Genomic DNA, 18,908 nt, shown 5'->3' with positions numbered 1-18,908 from the left:
GTGCTTGTGGACGCCGCTGGGTCTGTGAAGCCTGAGGGTGGGGTTTCCACAATCCAGGTGGCAGAGAGGATAGAGTAGGAGGAAGCCTTTGCTGACTTCTGTTACACTTGGCAATCCTCAGGAGCATGAAAGCTCAGGCCAGAAAAACAGCCATTGCTTGCTTTTTTTTTTTTTTTTTTTTTTTTTTTTTTTGAGGCAGGATTTCTCTGTGTATCTCTGGCTGTCCTAGACTCACTCTGTAGATACCTGCTTCTGCCTCCTATGTGCTGGGATTAAAGGTGTGCGCCACCATCATTGCCTGGCTTAGCCATTTTCTTTTGGTAGAGCCTGTTTTCTGATGAGAGCCTCAGACGAACACCAGATTCCTGGCCCCCGCCCCAGTTCTGCAGCTAACTGGACAATGGACAATAGATATTAAAACCTCTAGCTCCAGGCTAAGCCCTGGCCCTAACCTAATCTACCCCATGATGGAAGGGCATCAGGAAGGATTAAATTTCTTATCAGTGAAAGCCTACTATTTACTAGGAAACTCAGTTACCTCAGTGTAGGCAATAAGCAGGTCCGAGTCCCAGTGGGATTCCCTTACTCAGGACCATCTAGCAGCAGAGCTGAAAACAGCCTTGATCTACTATTGCTGGGGAGAGGGGGCAGGTGCATGCTGGGAGGTTTGCCTTGGTAGAAGGAACTCCCTTATCAGAAGATCCTCTGCTGTCCAGGGAGAATAGGCATTGCAGTCTTAGCCTTCTCAAGTGTCATTTCCATGGTTCTTCCTGTGGATACCAGACACAGCCACCAGGGGGCACTGAGATCGGTTCCGTGGCAAATGTGACATGGCTGCCTGAATGCCTCACATTTGATACTTAACCTAGCTCCTGTCCTAAGAAGCAGCTGCAGAGAAGTGGAATCAGAGTACCAGACAGAAACTTAGCCACCCTCTAGAATACATTCCCTGGGAACCTGGGTGTGGAGGGGCCAAGGGGCCTGCCACCATCACATGGCCAATCAACAGTCAGTGCCTGAATGCAGTGTTCTGGGTTCCTGGGCTCTCAAAACATTAAGATTATGGGGCACAACCTCCATTCTTCTTTATTTCCCTGCAGTTCTGAGAAGTGAATTATTTCCATCTCCCTCCCTAAAATCACAGACAGGAGGCTGGATCCGGCAAGACATGCAGACAACATCCCCGCCACCCTGTTGTGTAGCTTCTACGTGCCTCTGCACCTGTAAAATACATGTATCTCTATTCCCGAATAACAGAGAATACTGACACCTAACAGGGACTGAAAATGTTCACGGCTTAGCCCATAGGCCCTTTCCAGAAAATGGTAGCTGTGATGGTAAGCCAACTCTGTTGTTGGAACACAGCAACAGCTCTAGGCAGCCAGTGCATAGGAGTGGATCAAAAAATGGAAAGAAATCCAGTATATGAAGTAGAATGTGGGTTTGTAACAGCAGAGCTAGACTGCTTTAGAAGCTGAGCTCACAGACAGGTGGTGGTGCACACACCTTTAATCTCAACACTTGGGAGGCAGATTCTCTGAGTTCAAGTCCAGACTGACCTACAGAGTGAGTGAGTGAGTTCCAGGACAGCCACAGCTACACAGAGAAACCCTGTGTCAAAACAAAACAAGTTGAGTTTAGTAAGACATCCTCAAGCCTGACTTTTAATCTCACCCTGTCGCTAGGATCCACAAAACTGCTTCCCACCATGTCTGCCACATATCACACAAGTTAAGTGTCTTAAAATCCAAGCTTCGCTACAAACGGTACTCTACGAATGTAATCCAGCCCTGGGTTCCAGTTGTTTCCAGCAGTGGAAACAAGAGGATCAAGAGTTCAAGGTCATCATCCTCTACTACATAATGGGTTGACAAAGAGAAAAATTCTTGTCTCCCCTTACAAAACTCCATTGCCATAGCCCCAACCTTGAATAAAGTGACTGTTCTTTAATAAGTCAGTAAATTAATAAATTGGTTAACATTAAGTCTTACTGAGCCAAGCATTATGAAAAGGGTAAAACATGTTTTCATTTTAGTCTTGGAAGTTATAAAAGAACAAGATTGGGGGAGGGGTGAGAGGGTTTCTCTGCGTAGCCTTGGCTGTCCTGGACTCACTTTGTAGACCAGGCTGGCCTTAAACTCTCAGCAATCCGCCTGCCTCTGCCTCCTTGAGTGCTGGGATTAAAGATGTACACCACCACTCCTGGGTAAGAGAAGATTTTTAAAAACAAATCTCACAAGGAAACTGCAAATACAGTGCAATGAAGTGAGTCAGGCGCAGACACTCTGTTCTGTGACCTAATTGTTACCCTCATGGTGATCTCGGGCTTAGGGTCCTGGCTTTAGTCTCAGATGCCCCATTGCAGAAATGGGAAAGTGTAACCACAATGAAGCCAGGGAGACTGTGGGGAATTCAGAGAAAACTGTCACTACCACATCCAATCTTCAGACCTTGACTCAAGTGTCATTTTTTTTGTTTGTTTTTTTGAGACAAGGTGTCTTTATATAGCTCTGGCTGTCCTAGAACTCACTATGTAGACAAAGTTGGCCTTGAACTCACACGAATCCATCTTCCCATGCTTCAAGATGTGTGTCACCAATGCCTGGCAGCATTTTCCCTAATGTATATTTCAGCAAATGGGTCAAGTTCAAGGTGACATGTTACTTAATTTTCCTTTTCCCTGAAACAGTTGCTCTATTTTTTTCTTGATGGTCTTGGACAGTCTAGATTGAACACAGGGTAGATTCTCTCAGAAGACAATACAGGTTTCCTCAGGTTGACTGAGGCTGTCTGTCTCAGAATGGTAAAGGCCTCTCTCATCACACAATTTCACTTTGTCTGATGGACAAGAGTCACAATCACTCATAATTAATATGGTGCCTGCAAAATAAATAAATAAATAAATAAATAAAGCCAGGCAGTGGTATTGCATACCTTTAATCCCAGCCCTCAGGAGGCAGAGATACACAGATTTATGTGAATTAAAGGCCAGCCTGGTCTACAGAGTGAGTTCCAGGACAGCCAAGGCTACACAGAGAAACCCTGTCTCAAAAAACAACAAACAAAAAGTGTTCCTCAGGTAGCCAGGTGCCATGGCACACACCTGTAATCTCAGCACTCAGGGAGGCAGAGGCAGGTGGATCTCTAAATTGGAAGTCAGCCTGCTACACAGGGAAAACCCTGTCTTGGGGGGAAAAAAAAAAGCCAAAACAAGCAAGCAAGCAAACAAACACATGAATTCCTCAGGTGTTTGTGGTGTGCACCTTCCTTTAATTCCAGCCCTCTGGAGGCACAGGCAGGTGGATCTCCAAGTTGGAGGTCTGGTCAGAGTAAGTTCCAGGACAGTCAAGACTGCACAGAGAAAGCTTGCTGCAACCCTCCATTTCCCCGAAAGTTCCTCAGGCATCCTCCTGCCTCAGCCTTCCCAGTAGCTAGGCTCCAGCTGCACACCGTCAGGTCTGGCTGTACCTCATCTTCCTTGGATTTTGCCACCTTGCTCCAGCAGTCAGCTATCCATCACCTTCATTACCCGCCCTGGTTCCCTCCTTGCCCTGGGTGGAAACCCTCATCATCCCTGGTTTTGTCTTTCTGCTCTGGGACCCTCTTTCACACTGATGCCACATTGTTCATACTCTTTCCTTGGAGGTTTAGGGAAGGCTTTCTTCTTTATTTTTTTATTTATTTTTTTTATTTTTTCAGAAGAAAAGGGGAAGACCTTCGTAGGGAGTTTTGCCTTTGAGTTGCGTTGCTTTGTTTGCTGGTGGGACTGCAGTTCTTATCCTCTGGCAGAATTCAAAGTTCCAAGTAGTATAATTTATTTTTATAAAGATTTAAAAACATAATTTTCTTATTTTTAGCTATTTTTAAAAACGAGTTGTTGTTTTGCCTGCACGTATCTCTATGTGAGCATGTTGGTTCACCTGGAACTGGAGTTACAGAGAGTTGTGAGCTGCCTTGTGAATTCTGATAATTGAGCCCAGGTCCTCTGGAAGAGCAGCTGGTGCTCCTAACTTCCTAATTGTGGCTCCATTCCCCAGTTCCTTAGTGTGGGTTTGTAAGACAGTCTCACTCTGTTGCCCATGCTGCTCTGGACCCCTAACGGATCTCAAATTCATATCTCTCCTGGCTGCTCTTGCAGTAACTCCAGTTCTTCTGGCCTCTGTAGGCACCAGGCATGCTCGTGGTATACATACATGCAGGAAAACACCATATGCATTAATTAATTTTTAAAATGCAGGTCTGGACTGATCTTGGACTTCAGACCTCTAAACACTCTGTGTTATATCCAGGGTGCTCCCCCCGACTAAGATAGCCCTCCACCATGCGCTTCTGCCCCTCCCTCCCCTTTGAGAAAAGTCTCAAATAACCCAGTCTAGTCTTGAGCTGATTCCACTAACCTCTGCCTTCCAAGTGCTGGAAGTACAGACCTGTACCACCATGCCCAGCTCAGCATGTTAAAGAAAAATTAGATTTGTGTATGTGTGTGCTGAAGTTCCCATGTGCATGTGGTCATGCTTGTGCCTGGAGGAGCAGGAGACAATCCAGGAGGAGGCTCTCTCCCACCACGTGGGCTTTGGGGATAGAGCTCAGGTGGTCAGGCTTGCGGACAGTGAGCTTTACCCCTGAGCCACCGCACTGATGCTCAGAGTGACACAGCATAAATCAGATCATGCCACTTAAGCCCCATCAACGATTTTCCGCTTCAAAGACATATAAACCTGTGGTAGCCTACAGCGCTCAGAGGATTGCCCCTGCGAGACCTCCAGCTTCATTCCCTGCCACTGAGGGGCCAGATCACAGCGTCCACAGTGCTGAGCCCTGAAAAGACGGTGTGGCCTCTGCCTCGTGAAATTACGACCATGAGCCGCATAAACTAAAGCAAGTGCAAGTCCAGTTCCGCTTTGGTTTTGACATGTGTTCTTTGAAAACTGACGCCCCCCCTCCCACTTCACAGCACCGAGTGCTCCCCAGCTGCCGCACCTGGCCTTCTCGTTAGTTCTGTGGCTCATGCCCCCTTCTTCAAGCCAGTGCTCCTTTGACCTATACCCCTCCCCTTGCTCTCACCAACTTTTGCACGACTGACTCCTCTGTGCCCCTCAGGCCTCCTCAGGAAAGCGTAGGGGATGTTTCCTCTGGACAGCTCTTGCTAGATCTGCGCTGGGGGTTCTGTATGCAGCGTACTGTGTGCCACTTCCCTGGCTTGCCACGTGTTCCCAAGCCACGCCAGCGTAGTTTTAGTCATGACCGTGAAACTATAGAAACGGAGCAAGCCCAAGTCTTTGCTTTGTAGCAGACTACACTGTCTGTGTGACCTTCGGCAGGTTCATTTCCTCTCTCTCTGGATCTCTTCCACTGAGGGAGGTATGGAGGGGCTATAGTTTGGATCTGGAACCCCCAGTGGCCCATGTGTTGAGGGAGGGCTGCTGCCTAGGATTTTGGGGAGGTAGTAGGGCCTGATGAGGGAAGTTAGGCCACTGGGGATGTACTTGTGAAACAGATCTGGGAAACCTGGTCCTTTCTCGTTTCCCTTTCTTAGTGTCTTAGTGGTCATGAAGGGGATGGCTTTCTCTGCCACACACACCTGCCATGATGCACTGTGGCTGCCACAGGCCCAAACATCAGGGCTGAAATGAAACATGGGGCAAAATAACCCCATTCTTGTATTAAACTGTCCTGGCCAAGGCGCCACAGAGAATCTCTGTCCCAAAAAACAAGCAAGCAAGCAAGAAACCAACAGATGGACCTCAGGTATTCTGACACAATGAGAAGCTTACACACGAGGCCCTTGTGTGACCCCAACATTCAGGCTTCCGCTCACTGCTCACTGGCTTTGTCCTATCATCTGCTCAGCAATGCTTGTGAAGCGGCTCCTGTGTCTGGATGCTGAGAATTCAGAGAGAAATCACAATGGGAAGTATACAAGGAGTGATGGTGACTGACTTACCCAGCCCAGTATAACTGGACACAGATATACCTAGTAAGAAATGCCAGGCAGCCATGGGGTGGGGGCCCAGAGGAGGCAGCTATCGGTTCAGATCCAGAAGGGCTTTTCAGGAATGTGACTGGAAGGGAAAACAGGAAGAAATGCCTTGCAGGGACCTGCCTTTCAGGTCGGCTGGGTGTAAAGGCTCCTCAGGATCTGCCTTTTGGTTTCACACTTTTAACTTGGTCTTGTGCAGACCTCCTGCTTGTCTCATTCTGCTCCCTCCAAGCTGCCTCTCCAGGGCTCTCTATCCATCATCCCAAAAGTGACTTCCTATAACCCAAAGCGAAGTGAGTTCTTTAGCCAGTTAGTCAGCCTCCTCTCATTGGCCCTGCCAGCGTCCTCTAGCCTCCTTGCCTGAGGCTCTTCTTGCATGAGGCTCTTCTTGCACCCTTACGGCTTTGCTTCAGCCAAATACTGCTAATGCCAGCCTCTGAGGAGCGCCTTTGCGCACCACCGCTCTGTCTCCCCAGGATGCTCTGTCTGTGCTCTCCTTCCTGGTGTTGTCCAGGATGTTAGCAACATCCCTTTGTGTGCTCCCGTTGTACTTCATAAGTCATTTATCATTACACTCAGCACTGAGGACTGAAATGAGTGAGGAATTCTCCCCAGCCAGGGTGCTGTTGGCCTCACTTTCTTAAGGGGGGGGTGTGCATCTCGGGCTGGACGCCTGGTAAAGGTCTGGCAGGCATCTGGTTGAGCAAGTGAACGAGCAGAAGAGGCTCTGTCGCGGAGAGGCTAAACTTGATTTAACTGCGTTTGGTCTGAGTGAGAGCGGCTCCACGGGCTCACACATTGGACTCCTTGGTCCCCAGTTGGTGGAACTCTACGGGAAGGAGTGGGGGCGTGGCCTTACTGAAGGAGGTCTGTCACTGGGGGCAGGCTTGTGAGGTTTGAAAGATTTGTTGCATTCCCACTGTTTCTCTCTCTGCCTGTGGATGTTAATCAAGATGTGATGTTGCATTCCCACTGTTTCTCTCTCTGCCTGTGGATGTTAATCAAGATATGAGCTCCCGCTGTTCCTTTGCTCAGCCACAATGGACTCTGACCCTCTGAAACCATTAGCGCTTTCTTTTATAAGTCGCTTCGTTCGTAGAGTTTTATCGCAGCAATAGAAAAGTGACCAAGACATCACACTTTACAACTTTTTAAGTCAGTGCTGACCTTCCTTCTGCCTCTGAAGGGCCAGCCATGCTGTTTCCACTTGACCTTCAACCTTCCTGACATCACATATGTACTGCACTTGACCACATTATCATCCACTCTCTACCATAGGCCAGCAATTCTCAACCTATGTATGGGTCATGCACCCTTTTAGGGGACTGAATGACCCTTTCATGGGGTTGCGTTATCAATCCTGTAGATCTGGTATTATACATTACAAGTCATAATGGAAACAAAATTACAGTTATGAAGTAGCAATGAAGATAATTTTTTGGCGGCTGGAGAGATGGCTCAGTGGTCAAGAGTGCTGGCTGCTCTCCCAAAGGACTTGATTTCAAATCCCAGAACTCACATGGCTGGTAATTTCAGCTTCAGGGGATCTGACACCCTTGCACAGACATACACAGAGGCAAAACACAAAATGTAAATAAGATTAAAAATATATTTAAAAAAAGAAAAAGAATTTTATGGTTGGTGGTCACCACAGCATGAGGAACTGTGTTAAAAGAAGCATTAAGGAGGTTGAAAACCACTGATTTACATACATGTTTCTCTGGGAAATACACAGGACTGTATAAGTTTGATAATGTTAAGAAATCTAAAGTGGGGGGGGTTAATATGACCTGGAGAGGACAGAAGTTCCACAAGGACCAAATATATCTGAGCACAGGGGTCTTTTATGAGACTGTTTCTCCAAACAAGGACCATATATGGATGCAACTTAGAGCCCCTGCTCAGATGTAGCCCTTGGTATCTCAGTATCCAAGTGGGTACCCTAATAAGGGGAACAGGAACTGTTTCTGACATGAACTCGATGGCGGGCTCTTTGACACCCCCCCCCCCCGGGAAGAGCAGCCTTGCTAGGCCACAGAGGAGGACATTGCGGCCAGCCCTGAAGACACCTGATAAACCAGTATCAGATGTAAGGGAAGGAGGTTCTCCCTTAACAGTGGACTTGGAAAGGGGCAGGAAGGAGATGAGGGTGGAAGGGTGGGACTGGGAGGGAAAGAGGGAGTGGGATACAGCAGGGATACAAAGTTAACAAACTGTAACTAATATTAAAAAAATAAAAATTAAAAAAAGAAATCTAAAGTATCTTTTATGTTGAAATGGCCACATTATAGACTAAGTTCCAATGAATGCCAGATGCTTAAGAATAAAATAGCATATATGAAAATAATCACAGGATGTGTTTGAACACTTACTGTTTCCAAGACACCATATGCTATATAGTTGCATTTTCTTGAACACTTTGCAAGCAGCAGGCTGACTTTCCCACTAGTGCTTGAGTCACAGAGGCTGAACTGTCGGAGATGGGTCCTGTTTTTGAGGTATGCACTTCTGGTATCCATCAGGCAGCCTGTGAGGAGCCGAACCCCAGGAAAACTTGTGGGAAGAATGGACTCTGCTGAAATGCTCTCCCTCGGCTCTTCAATACCCTTGTCTAAAGCCCCTCCATCATGAAGATTGTCTGGGTAATACTGTCTTCAGGCTTCATCCAGTATTAGTACTAGCATGAGTACTTGTTGGTGTGTATTTTTATCTATCTTTATTTGGTTTCTTATGCCCCTAACTCCCTTCTCCACCTCATCCCTTCCAACACCAGGTAAGGGAGAAAAGTGAGAAGGGAAAGGGGCAGTGTATGTCCCTTTAGACTACTTCCTGCTGTTTAGGGTTGTTGGGTTCCTAGAGGCAAGTTCAATCTTCATAGTCAGGATATCTCCAACTTCTCATTGCACTGCAACAGCAGCAACTGGAGCAGCCGCCTTCTTCTACTTTCTCAGAGTACGCCCCCCAGCCCTCTCTGGGCCCTGGCACTTATTTCCTCTTTGAGGCCCCAGAACTAAACTATTCACAGCTGGCAAAGATCATGCCCCTCTAAGAGCCTGCACGAGGCAAATAGTCTGCTGCTGTGGACAGTCTGAAGCAGTCCCATATCCCACACCTGGGATTAAAGCAAAAACATGTTTACATAACTGAGTTTTTAAAGAAACCCAAACTCCCACTCCAAGTACTAGCTCAGTACTAGTATTGAGGGATCAGGGTGTCACTCTTCAGTAATCACACCCATATACGTGGAGTTACTTAGGGAAGGGACTAGATATGTGGCACCTGGCAGAGAAGCTCTCTGGGCATTTGTTCAATGAATAAAGTAATAAAGCCAGATGATAAAAGTGACCGCCCAAAGGAAGACAAAAAGATTCGGTGTCCCCTCTGTAGGCCAAATTTTCTTTTTCACATTTATATGTATGTGTGTACTTATGTTTATGTGGGTGGGTTCCTATCTGTGCAGGCGTGTCCCTGCAAGTCAAGGGACAACTTAGGGAACTGAGTTTTCTCCTCTGCCTTGTGGGTTCCAGGGATAGAACTCGGATCCTCAGGCTTGGCAGCAAGCACTTTTACCTGCTGAGCTATCTCATTGGCCCATAGGGTCATTTTTCTTACTGTGTGTTAGGGGCTGAATGATGGCCCAGATATTCAAATCATTTGAGCCTGTGATTATAACCATATTTGGAAAAAAGTTATATTTACATATGTATTTTTTTTCTTTTCCTTTCCCTTCCCTTCCCTTCCCTTCCTTTCTTTTATTTTTTGAGACATGCTAGCCTGAAACTGTGTAGTCCACCATGGCAACTGTCTGAGGGCTGCTTTTACAGACAGAAGTGACCCTTCCTAGTTCTGTAGATGTCACTTAATGAAGGATGTCAAGATGAAGTGTGAGCAGGGCATTGGAATTCAATGCCAAATGTCTCTGTAGGAGAAAGAAGCCCCGGAAAGACTGGGAGAAGGTCAGGAGACACCGAAGACTGCAGTTATGTAGCCAAGGAGGTCCGAGAGCCACCTGAGGCTGCAAGAGCAAGGGCTGAATGACTTCTCCTGCACTGTGGGAGAAGACATTCCTGTTGTTTTCAGCTCCCAAGTCTGTGGTAATTTGATATGGCAGCCTCCGCAAACAAGCACAGCTTAGACGCAGAAATATGTCTCCTGTGAAATTCCACTGAATCTTGGCACTGTATCGGTTGAACTAGGTACAATTTGGAATTTCCCAACTACTCACTTCTCAACGGACGCCTGACCCCACACTGAGGCTCCAGCCATGAGGAACTGCTCAGTGTTTCAAAACAGGAGACTCTGATGTAGAAGCAATTAATTTCTAAGGCCTGAAGCAACTCATTTCCCCCTGAAAGTGAATATGCTAACCGTTTATTTTAAGAAGGGGGAGGGGTTGGGGAGATGGCTCAGTCGGTAAAGTGTTTAGGTACAACCACGAAGGTCTGAGTTCTAAGCCCCAGGCTGGCCTTGAACTCAGATCTGCCTGCCTTTGCTTGAGTGCTGGGATTAAAGGCCTGTACCACTGCCCAGCTGCACATCATTTTTAGGTGGTGCTAGGGATTGAACTCAAGGCCTCATGTGAATGCTAAGCATCTACTCAACCACTGAGCTATACTCCTTCCCACGCAGTAAAAAGAGTCTAAATCCATCTACTATATGCTAGGCTCTTTATGGGCACATATATTGGCCTACCTATCCCCCACAATGACACTATTACCACTCTACCCATGGGTAGAGAGCGGGAGCTGACAGGCTCAGCGACAAAGCTAGAAGGTGGCAGTCAGAACCCCCCAACTGCCCGTTCCCGTTGTGTTTGCCTCTCTGAACACTGCATTCTTTCTGTTTTATCAGTGCAGGTGGCGGAGAAATTCACACTCTACCGGGTGGAGGGGAATCAATATCCTGCAAAATGACTCAGTGCTACTTATAGAAGCAATGGCTATAGCTTCTATTTTTATGGTCAAAGAAGTCTTCGGGGAAGGGAGGGCATTTGAACTGCACTTCATATTAATTTCCTCATCTTCTGCAGGCAATGGGAATCCAGGGATGAATCAAAGTCCTTTGGTTTAGGGATTCACATGCGCGTGTTTGTGTTCGGGGAGGCAAAGGGACTGCTGTGTGTTAAACGGCTATTAAAAGACGAAGTGGAGGCGTGGTGGCACACATCTGTAACCCCAGAATTCGGGGAGCTGAGGCAGACTGAGCTACGCGGTGAAGAGCAGGCCAGCCGTGCCACAAAGTAAACAAACAAAGACAACGCAACAGAATAAGCAGGGCGGTGGCAGCAGAGGCAAGCTTTCTAATTCAGAGTCTCAGAGAGATGAGCGAAGTCTTCTGGAAGAAGGGACTCCTGCCCCAGCTGAAATACGACGGCCAAGCAAGCTTTGGACACAGCAGTAAAGGCTTTCTAGGCAGAGGAGAAGCGTCCCACCCGCAGAGGTGAGGCAGTGTCCTGGGTGGCCGGCGCACTCTGTGGCTGTGCTTACTAGAAGCTGGAAGGGGCGTGGACTGAGTCCATCACTGAGGAGCTGGTGGCCTGGATCTCCGGTCCTAGCGATCGCACGGGGGCGACTTCCCTCTCAAGAGTAAAGCGCGGCTTTTGTGTCCGTGGACGAGAACACTTCGGGAAGACAGACAATCCGTCCGGACTCTGCTGGAGCCCAAGCGGTCCCCGACCTCCGCGGCGAGCTCTGTTACCATGGCAACTAGGTTAGGGCGGAAGTGGCTTACCAGACTGACTCTCACTAATCAGGTGACTCTCCAGACTTCTGCACGTGACTCCGGAGCCCAGGCGCGCGCTCTACCTAATCAAGACGCCGTCCCTTTTTCGGCGACAAACTGACGGCGCTCTGGAGCAATGGCCCGCGAGGCTCCGCCGGGAGACCCCACCCCTCAATAGTAGGAGAACCAATTAGGCTGGGGCGAGGAGAAGCCACGCCCCGGGTTTCGCCCCGGTTTGACAGACGCAATTGAGGCCATCCTAGAGTCCCTCCGCCCCTAGCCGTCGCGGCCGGCGACGGACGGGCCCGCTGCCCAATAGCACGTCTCCTGGCCGCCGCCGGGTCCCGCCCTCTCCGGAACGGAACCAATGAGCGCGCGAGCTCCGGGCCGGGTGGAGGGGTTGCACTGCGGTAATATGGCTCTTCCTTAGCCAGCGGCGGTGGCAGGCGCGGGCGCGGAGCTGCCGGGGGCTCTCGGGCGGCCGGTCTCTAGGCTGCAGGGGCTCGGCGAATCGCGGCTCGGGAGGCGGCGGCCGATGCCGGAGGACTGCCCACCCGGCCGCTCGGCGGCCCAGCGGTCCAGATGAGCTCCAGCGCCTCGCTCGGGGGCCCGGTGCCCCTGCCGCCCCCGGGCCCGTCTACCGCGCTGACACCGGGTGCCCCCGCGCGGGCCCTGCATGTGGAGCTGCCTTCCCAGCAGGTGAGCCGGCCGCGAGCCGGGGGGCGGAGGAGGCCGGGAGAGCAGGTCGGCGGGGCTCGCGGGGCTCGGCAGGGCTGACAGGAGGAGGACCCCGAGCGCAGGGCCGGGGGAGGCGGGCGTTCCCGCGCTCAGACCCCCGCATCCCTCCAGGAAGGCGCCGGGAAGCCCTGCGCCCCGCCGGCCGTTCGGCCGCTTTCCCTTTCGCTCCCGCGCCGAGGTATCAGTTTTCTACACTTACTCCCAGCGTTGCGATGTGCTTCTTTCTGCTCCTCCTGAGGAAGGTATTTGGGATGTCGAGGGTTCCTTCCCAGGCTCAGATCCTCATGGCACACTTCACCCCCTCGGGTGAGCGTCTGGAAGGAGATTGGAAGTATATATTCATATCTTGGATCTCCATTGCAGAGGGATAAGGACGAGACACCATTGATTTTGGGGATCTGACAAAATTCTTGGCAACACCCGCCTATCTGTAGAGTCCATCTTCCACTGCCTTCCCTCAGTCCCTCAGGGGAGGCTCTGCAGGAACCTTAGCATTGAAAAGGACCCAGAAAAACTGTCAGTCATAGAGAAGTTACCGTGCTGGTTCTGTGCAAAGTGCTCATTGAATCCTCATAACTGCATGAGATAGCTGTTTTTATTATCCCGGTTTTTCAGTTCCAGAAACAGGTTTGTCCACTGCCTTCCTGTTGGTATTGCTGGTGGGGTTGGGTTTCGGAATCTAGCCTGTGCATCAGCGTAGTTTGCTTTAGACTTGAGCAGCCACTCCACAGGACCCAGCAAACTCCCTCAGACCCTTCCTGTAACTTTCCATCCTTGCCAGAGGCAGGAAGGAGCCACACAGGAGCTCAGAGACTGGGAGAAAGGGCTGAGCATGGATGGATCGGAATGTAAAGGGAAGAGAAATGTCACACACACAGCCCGGTGCCCTGAGTGGGGAAACAGCGTTCACTGAAGAAGCAATGGTAGAGGATTTACAAGATCAGAAGGCAGGTGCCCCGGTTTTGGAGTGCCTTTGGGCAGGGGCTTTGTGGAAAATGAGGAGTTGGGAGGGAGCGAGGCTTGGATTGCGTTTGGAGGTCGTGGGAGAGGAGGAGAGGGTGGCTGGGAGAGTAGTTGGTGGATTGGGCATTGAGAGGAATTTTTGTATGTGTGGGAGGTGGAGTGTGAGGGGCTGGCTGGATAAAGCCAGAGTGGGCACTGTTTAGAAGCAGCATGGAGAAGTCGGGGATGTAGCTGGGCACAGTTTAGGGGAGCTTTGAGAGCACGTGGGGTTGGAGAAGAGAAAGCATCATTTACCACATAGAGCCTGTTCTGTTTAACAGTTCACAGTTTAACACTAGGGGGAATAATCCGAGCAAACGGCCCGTGGACTCAATTCAGCTCCATTTGCTAGTGTTTGTCGAGTTTCTGGATTGGTGTGCAGTGGCCGAAGTGTGCAGCTGGACACTGCCTGACTGCTTGGCTTGCTAGTTTCAGCTTTCTGGGAGTGGCATCCTTGAACTGTTAGGCAGCCTGTGTAACAAAATACACTCTTTCTCCAGTTGGTATTAATTCAGTTTCTAGTTCAAAATGCTCAGCTTCGGGAAACTACATATATATTTGAAACAATTATATTTTAAAATAAGCATTTTGTTGATTAATATACTATTTTACTATATAACACAAGTTCTTGAAGTATTGTCCTCCTTCTACCCTATCTGCTTTTAGAAAAGATTTGGGTTTGCTCAAGAAAGCCCACAAAATTATGTGTAAGATGTACAGTTTGTCTCTTTTTAATTTAAATTTAATTTTATTTATTATTTTTATCGCTTACTTTGTAGTGTTAGGGTATCTTGGAACTATGTGGACTAGGCTGGCCTTGAACTCACAGATAACACTTGTCTGTGTCTCTCAGGCTTCTGGGATTACAGGTATGCATGACCACACTTGGCTTGGACTACTGTCAGGAGCCACCATCCCTGGTTTGTTTTTCTTATTTTACTTTACACATCTAATCTAGAACCTTTCTTTCTGTGGTTGAGTACGAGCTACGGTCCGATGTGACCAGTACTAAATTTAGTCACCTTTGTTTCTAGGTCATCTCTGTTCAACTGTTCCTTAAGCAAGAAGTCATCATACATTTGACGATGTGTTGCTTTTCCAGGCTTGGTTGAGGTTTGTCATTAGTGAATCAGTATAGGCTCATCCAAGAGAAGCATGCTGTACTCCCTTGGATTTAGGAATCTCAAGATAAAACTTTTGTTTTTTTTTGAGACATTTGGTATGTCTTTAATATTAAGCTTAACTGAGAGAATTTCTCCCCTCCTTCAAAGCTTCCCAGCCACATTCTCAGATACTTGGAATGCAGACATTTTTGGAAGGTTTTAGTGATTATGTTGTTGCCATTTTTGAAGGTCACATGTTCCTTTAAGAATTCATAGCTGGAGAGATGGCTCAGCAGTTAAGAGCACTGGCTGCGCTTCCAGAGGACCTGGTTTCAGTTCCCAGCACCCACATTGTGACTCACAGCTGTCTGTACCTCAGTTCTAGGGGACCGGACACCCTTACACAGGCATAGACATATATGCAAGCAAAATACCAGCACACATGAAACATAAATTAAAAAAATAAAATAAAACAAAAAAAGAATTCATTAAAGATATCGACTCTTAGAAAGTGCACTTACAAATACAAATAAACACCTCATCTTGCATGTGGCTTTGGTTTCTTTGATATAATTGGCTAATCCTTGTCTTGTTCTTCCTTCCTTCCTTCCTTCCTTCCTTCCTTCCTTCCTTTCTTCCTTCTTTCCTCCCTCTCTCCCTCCCTCTCTTCCTTTCTTCCTTCCTTTCTTTTTCTTTTTTTTGGACACAGGGTTTCTCTGTATAGCCTTGGCTGTCCTGGACTCACTTTGTAGACCAGGCTGGCCCCAAGCTCATAGAGATCTGCCTGCCTCTGCCTCCCAGAGTGCTGGGATCACAGGCACATGCGTGCACCACTGTGCCTGGCTGGAACAATCCTTTTTTTCTTGTCTTTTTTGGTGTTGTTTGATTTTGGATTAGAGCTATTATTAGCCTTTATTACTGTTATTGTTCTTATTAATCTTACCTTTGTGTGTGTTAGTTAGGGAGCATGGCACTAGGAGGTCAGGGGATGACCTCAGGTATTGGTTTCTACCTTATCTGAGAAGGAGAATCTTGTTTTCTCTATGGTGTGTGCCAGGCTTGATGACCTGTAGGCTTCAGAGTCTCCTGTCTGCATCTCTAGAGGAGTTTCTGGATTACGGACACATGTATTCAACCTGGCTTTATGTGGGTTCTGGGGATCTGAACTCAAGTCCTCTCGCTCAAGGACTTCCCTCTGAGCCATCTCCCTGGTCACCGTCACCACCACCACCACCACCATCACTAGTATCATCATCACCATCATCACCACCACCACCACCACCACCACCACCATCACCACCACCACCACCACCACCACCATCATCATCACAGTACTAGGATTGAACCAGGACCTTGCACAAGCTAGGGAAATCCCCTCTCTTCTTCCCCTTATGGCCTCAACCCTTTCTCTACCTTTTAAAAATATTTATTTATTTATTTATTTAGACTCAGGGTCACACTGTATAGACCTGGTTGGCCTGGAACTGACACAGAGATACCTTCTACCTGCTTCTGTTTTCCCAGTGCTAGCCCCCCCCTTTTTAAAAAAATGTATTTAGTTTTTATTTTATATACATTGGTGTTTGACTGCATCTATATCTATGTGACGGTGTCAGAGCCCCTGGAACAGGAGTTACAGACAGTTACAAGCTGCCATGTGGTGCTGGGAATTGAACTCGGCTCCTCTGGAAGAGCAGTCAGTGCTCTTAACTGCTTAGTCATTTTTCCAGCCCCCGTTTTTTTATTTTTTGAGATAAGGCCTCATTGCTCAGGCTGGCCTTGAACATATGTGTGTATACACACACACACACACACACACACACACACACACACACACGCACACACGCACACACACACATATATATATATATATATGGCTGGGTGGGGTGGCACATGCCTATAATCCCTACACTGGAGGAAGCAGAGGCAGGTTGATCCTTGTGAGTTTGAGACCAGCCTGGTCTACAAAGTGAGTCCAGGACAGCCAAGGCTACACAGAGAAACCCTGTCTCAAAAAACTAAAAACCAAAACCAAACCAAACCAAACCAAAATATTTTAGATTTATTTCTTTTGTTTTATGCATATAAGTATTTTGCCTGAATTTATGGACCTGCATCACGTGTGTATCTGTTGTTTTGCAGAGTACAGAGGAGGGTGCCAGATCCCGTGAAACTGGAGTTTCAGATGATTGTGAGCTGTCATATGGGTGCTGAGAATTGAACCTGGGTCTTCTGTAAGAGCAGTAAATGTTCTCAACCTCTGCAGCCATTTAGCCCTCCATTTTAAATTTTTTTTTTTTTTTTTTTTTTTTTTTTTTGAGACAGGGTTTCTCTGTGTAGCTTTGGCTGTCTTAGACTCTTTTTGTAGATCAGGCTGGCCTTGAACTCAGAGAACTGCCTGCCTCTGCCTCCCAGAGTGCTGGGATTAAAGGCATGCACCACCACCTGACTCATTTTAACATTTTTTAAAGTGTGGAATTTAGTGCCATCAAGAACATTCTCAGTGTTGTACAGCTGACACCTCTTGGAACTTTCTCATCGTCCCAAGCAGAACCTGCACACATAATAAACAACTCTCCATTTTTCCTCCCACTAGCCCTTGCTTGGCAAACTCTCTTCTATTTCCTGTTTCTATGGATTTGGCCACCTGGGTTCTTTGGGTATGTGAATTCTTACTGTGTTTGTGCTTTCTTTTCTGCCTGATCTCTCTTAGCGCGATGTTTTCAGGTTCATCCCCATCGGAGCATGTGTCAGAACTGTCCCCTCTTGGAAAGTATATGAGCCATTGATGTGAGTCCCACATTTGAGATGCTCATCTTTCTAGTCAGAGATCCTTGCTTTTCTTTTAAAATTATTTTTATTTTATATACATTGGCATTTTGACTGCATGTAGGTGTCAGATCTCCTGGAACAGGAGTTAGAGACAGTTGTGAGCTGCCATGTGGTGCTGGGAATTGAACCCGGATCCTCTGGAAGAGCAGTCAGTGCTCTTAACCACCGAGCCATCCCTGCAGCCCCATCCTTGCTTTTTCCCTGTTTATTTTCTGTGCATGAATACCATGTCGCATTTAGTTGGCCTGCCTCCTTTTAGCTGTGATAGTTCGTACTCTTTCCTTTTTTTGATGCCCTTGGCTCTTCTGAGTACTGGTCATGTAGTTTGTAGGATGTTCCTGTACTGGCATTAGTATGAGTTGTTTTTCATGGTCATACTAGGTTTGTGGGCAAGCAAGGCTTAAGAGTCAGGTGCCATTTTATCATAGCAGATGTACACACGATTACACTATTTGTCTCAATGGATTTGAACCACATCAGCTGAGGTGGTAGGGGGGTAAAGGCTTTATTTTTTTCCTCCTGCTTCCCTCCCTGCCCTCCAACACTGTACTTCTGATATCAAGAGTGGAAAGTTCTCCAGTGGGTACCAATAGTGTGTCCTATAATTAAACTGTGACTCTAGCTACCTGGAGTTAGCATTCTAGTCCATGGGTTAAAGGCTAATATTTGCCCCCTTGCCATTCAGATGCCATTCTCAAACCTGGACCTTCCAGAACATCTGAATAATTGGCTATAAATTGAGGTATTTACAACCTCTAGGTTTTGATCATCTGCTAAAATGGCTCACAAGGCCAGAAGAACCTTTCAGTTTACTGGTTTATGGTAACGGAGATGGGGAGCAGCCAGGGGGTGGGCGGAAGCTTCCCTGTCCTCAGGGTGCCCACCCTCAGGTTTTTCTGAGGTCCATTGTGTAGACAGCATCAGCGATTAACTTAGTCGCCAGCTCCTTTGCTGAGATGCGTGAAGCTGATAGTTCTAGCCGTCCAGGAACCCGCCACGCTAGACTAGACTAGACTAGAAGGTGCCGCATGAAATGGTCTTGGTCAGGAACCACCGTCAAGCATCTGAACCGGGCAGGAAGATTTCCCTTCGCACTCCTTCCGGGGAAATGAGGAGGTGAAGGGCTGTCCTGCGGACTGAAGAGCCAGGTGAGTGGTCAGGAAGCATCAGTGCAGAGAGTGAGCAAGCTGGCAGGGCTCAGCACAGGCATCACCACAGGCATCACCACAGCAGGCCGTGCTCACCAGGACGCCCTGGAAGCCTGCTCTTGCCACCCCACTCCTCCCTACTGTGCTCCTTGGGACCGAGTCCCTCCATGCAGTTAAGGGGTGGGGTTATTGCTCCCCCACACCTTGAGGTCAGAGTAGCTTACCAACATCACTTGCAGTGCGTCAATGGACACTTTGATCCTTTATAGAGGAATCTAGGGTCTAGGTAACTTTCTTAAAGTCACAAGGAGCATCCACTTCAGGGCTGTCATTCGCAGCCACCAAGTCCCATTTGCTGTAGCCATGCACTCTGTAGGGTTCTGA

General features: G+C 48.1%; 1 protein-coding gene across 2 annotated transcripts in view; it reads left to right on the top strand.

The window, feature by feature from the left end:
• Nucleotides 1-12,086: 12,086 nt before the first annotated feature.
• Uvrag (UV radiation resistance associated) overlaps nt 12,087-18,908 on the top strand; it is a 264,183-nt gene continuing 257,361 nt past the window's right edge. The window contains exon 1 of one of the 2 annotated variants that reach the window (XM_060367624.1): nt 12,087-12,400. In XM_060367624.1, the coding sequence (XP_060223607.1) occupies nt 12,284-12,400 (117 nt within the window). In that variant the 5' untranslated portion in view covers nt 12,087-12,283. The remainder of the gene's footprint in view (nt 12,401-18,908) is intronic. The other variant, XM_060367625.1, reaches the window with a different exon arrangement.

Source organism: Meriones unguiculatus, chromosome 14, assembly GCF_030254825.1.
Source record: "Meriones unguiculatus strain TT.TT164.6M chromosome 14, Bangor_MerUng_6.1, whole genome shotgun sequence".
Lineage (NCBI taxonomy): Eukaryota > Metazoa > Chordata > Mammalia > Rodentia > Muridae > Meriones > Meriones unguiculatus.
The sequence above is the reverse complement of the archived record's forward strand: the minus strand, read 5'-3'. Positions and strand labels throughout refer to the sequence as shown.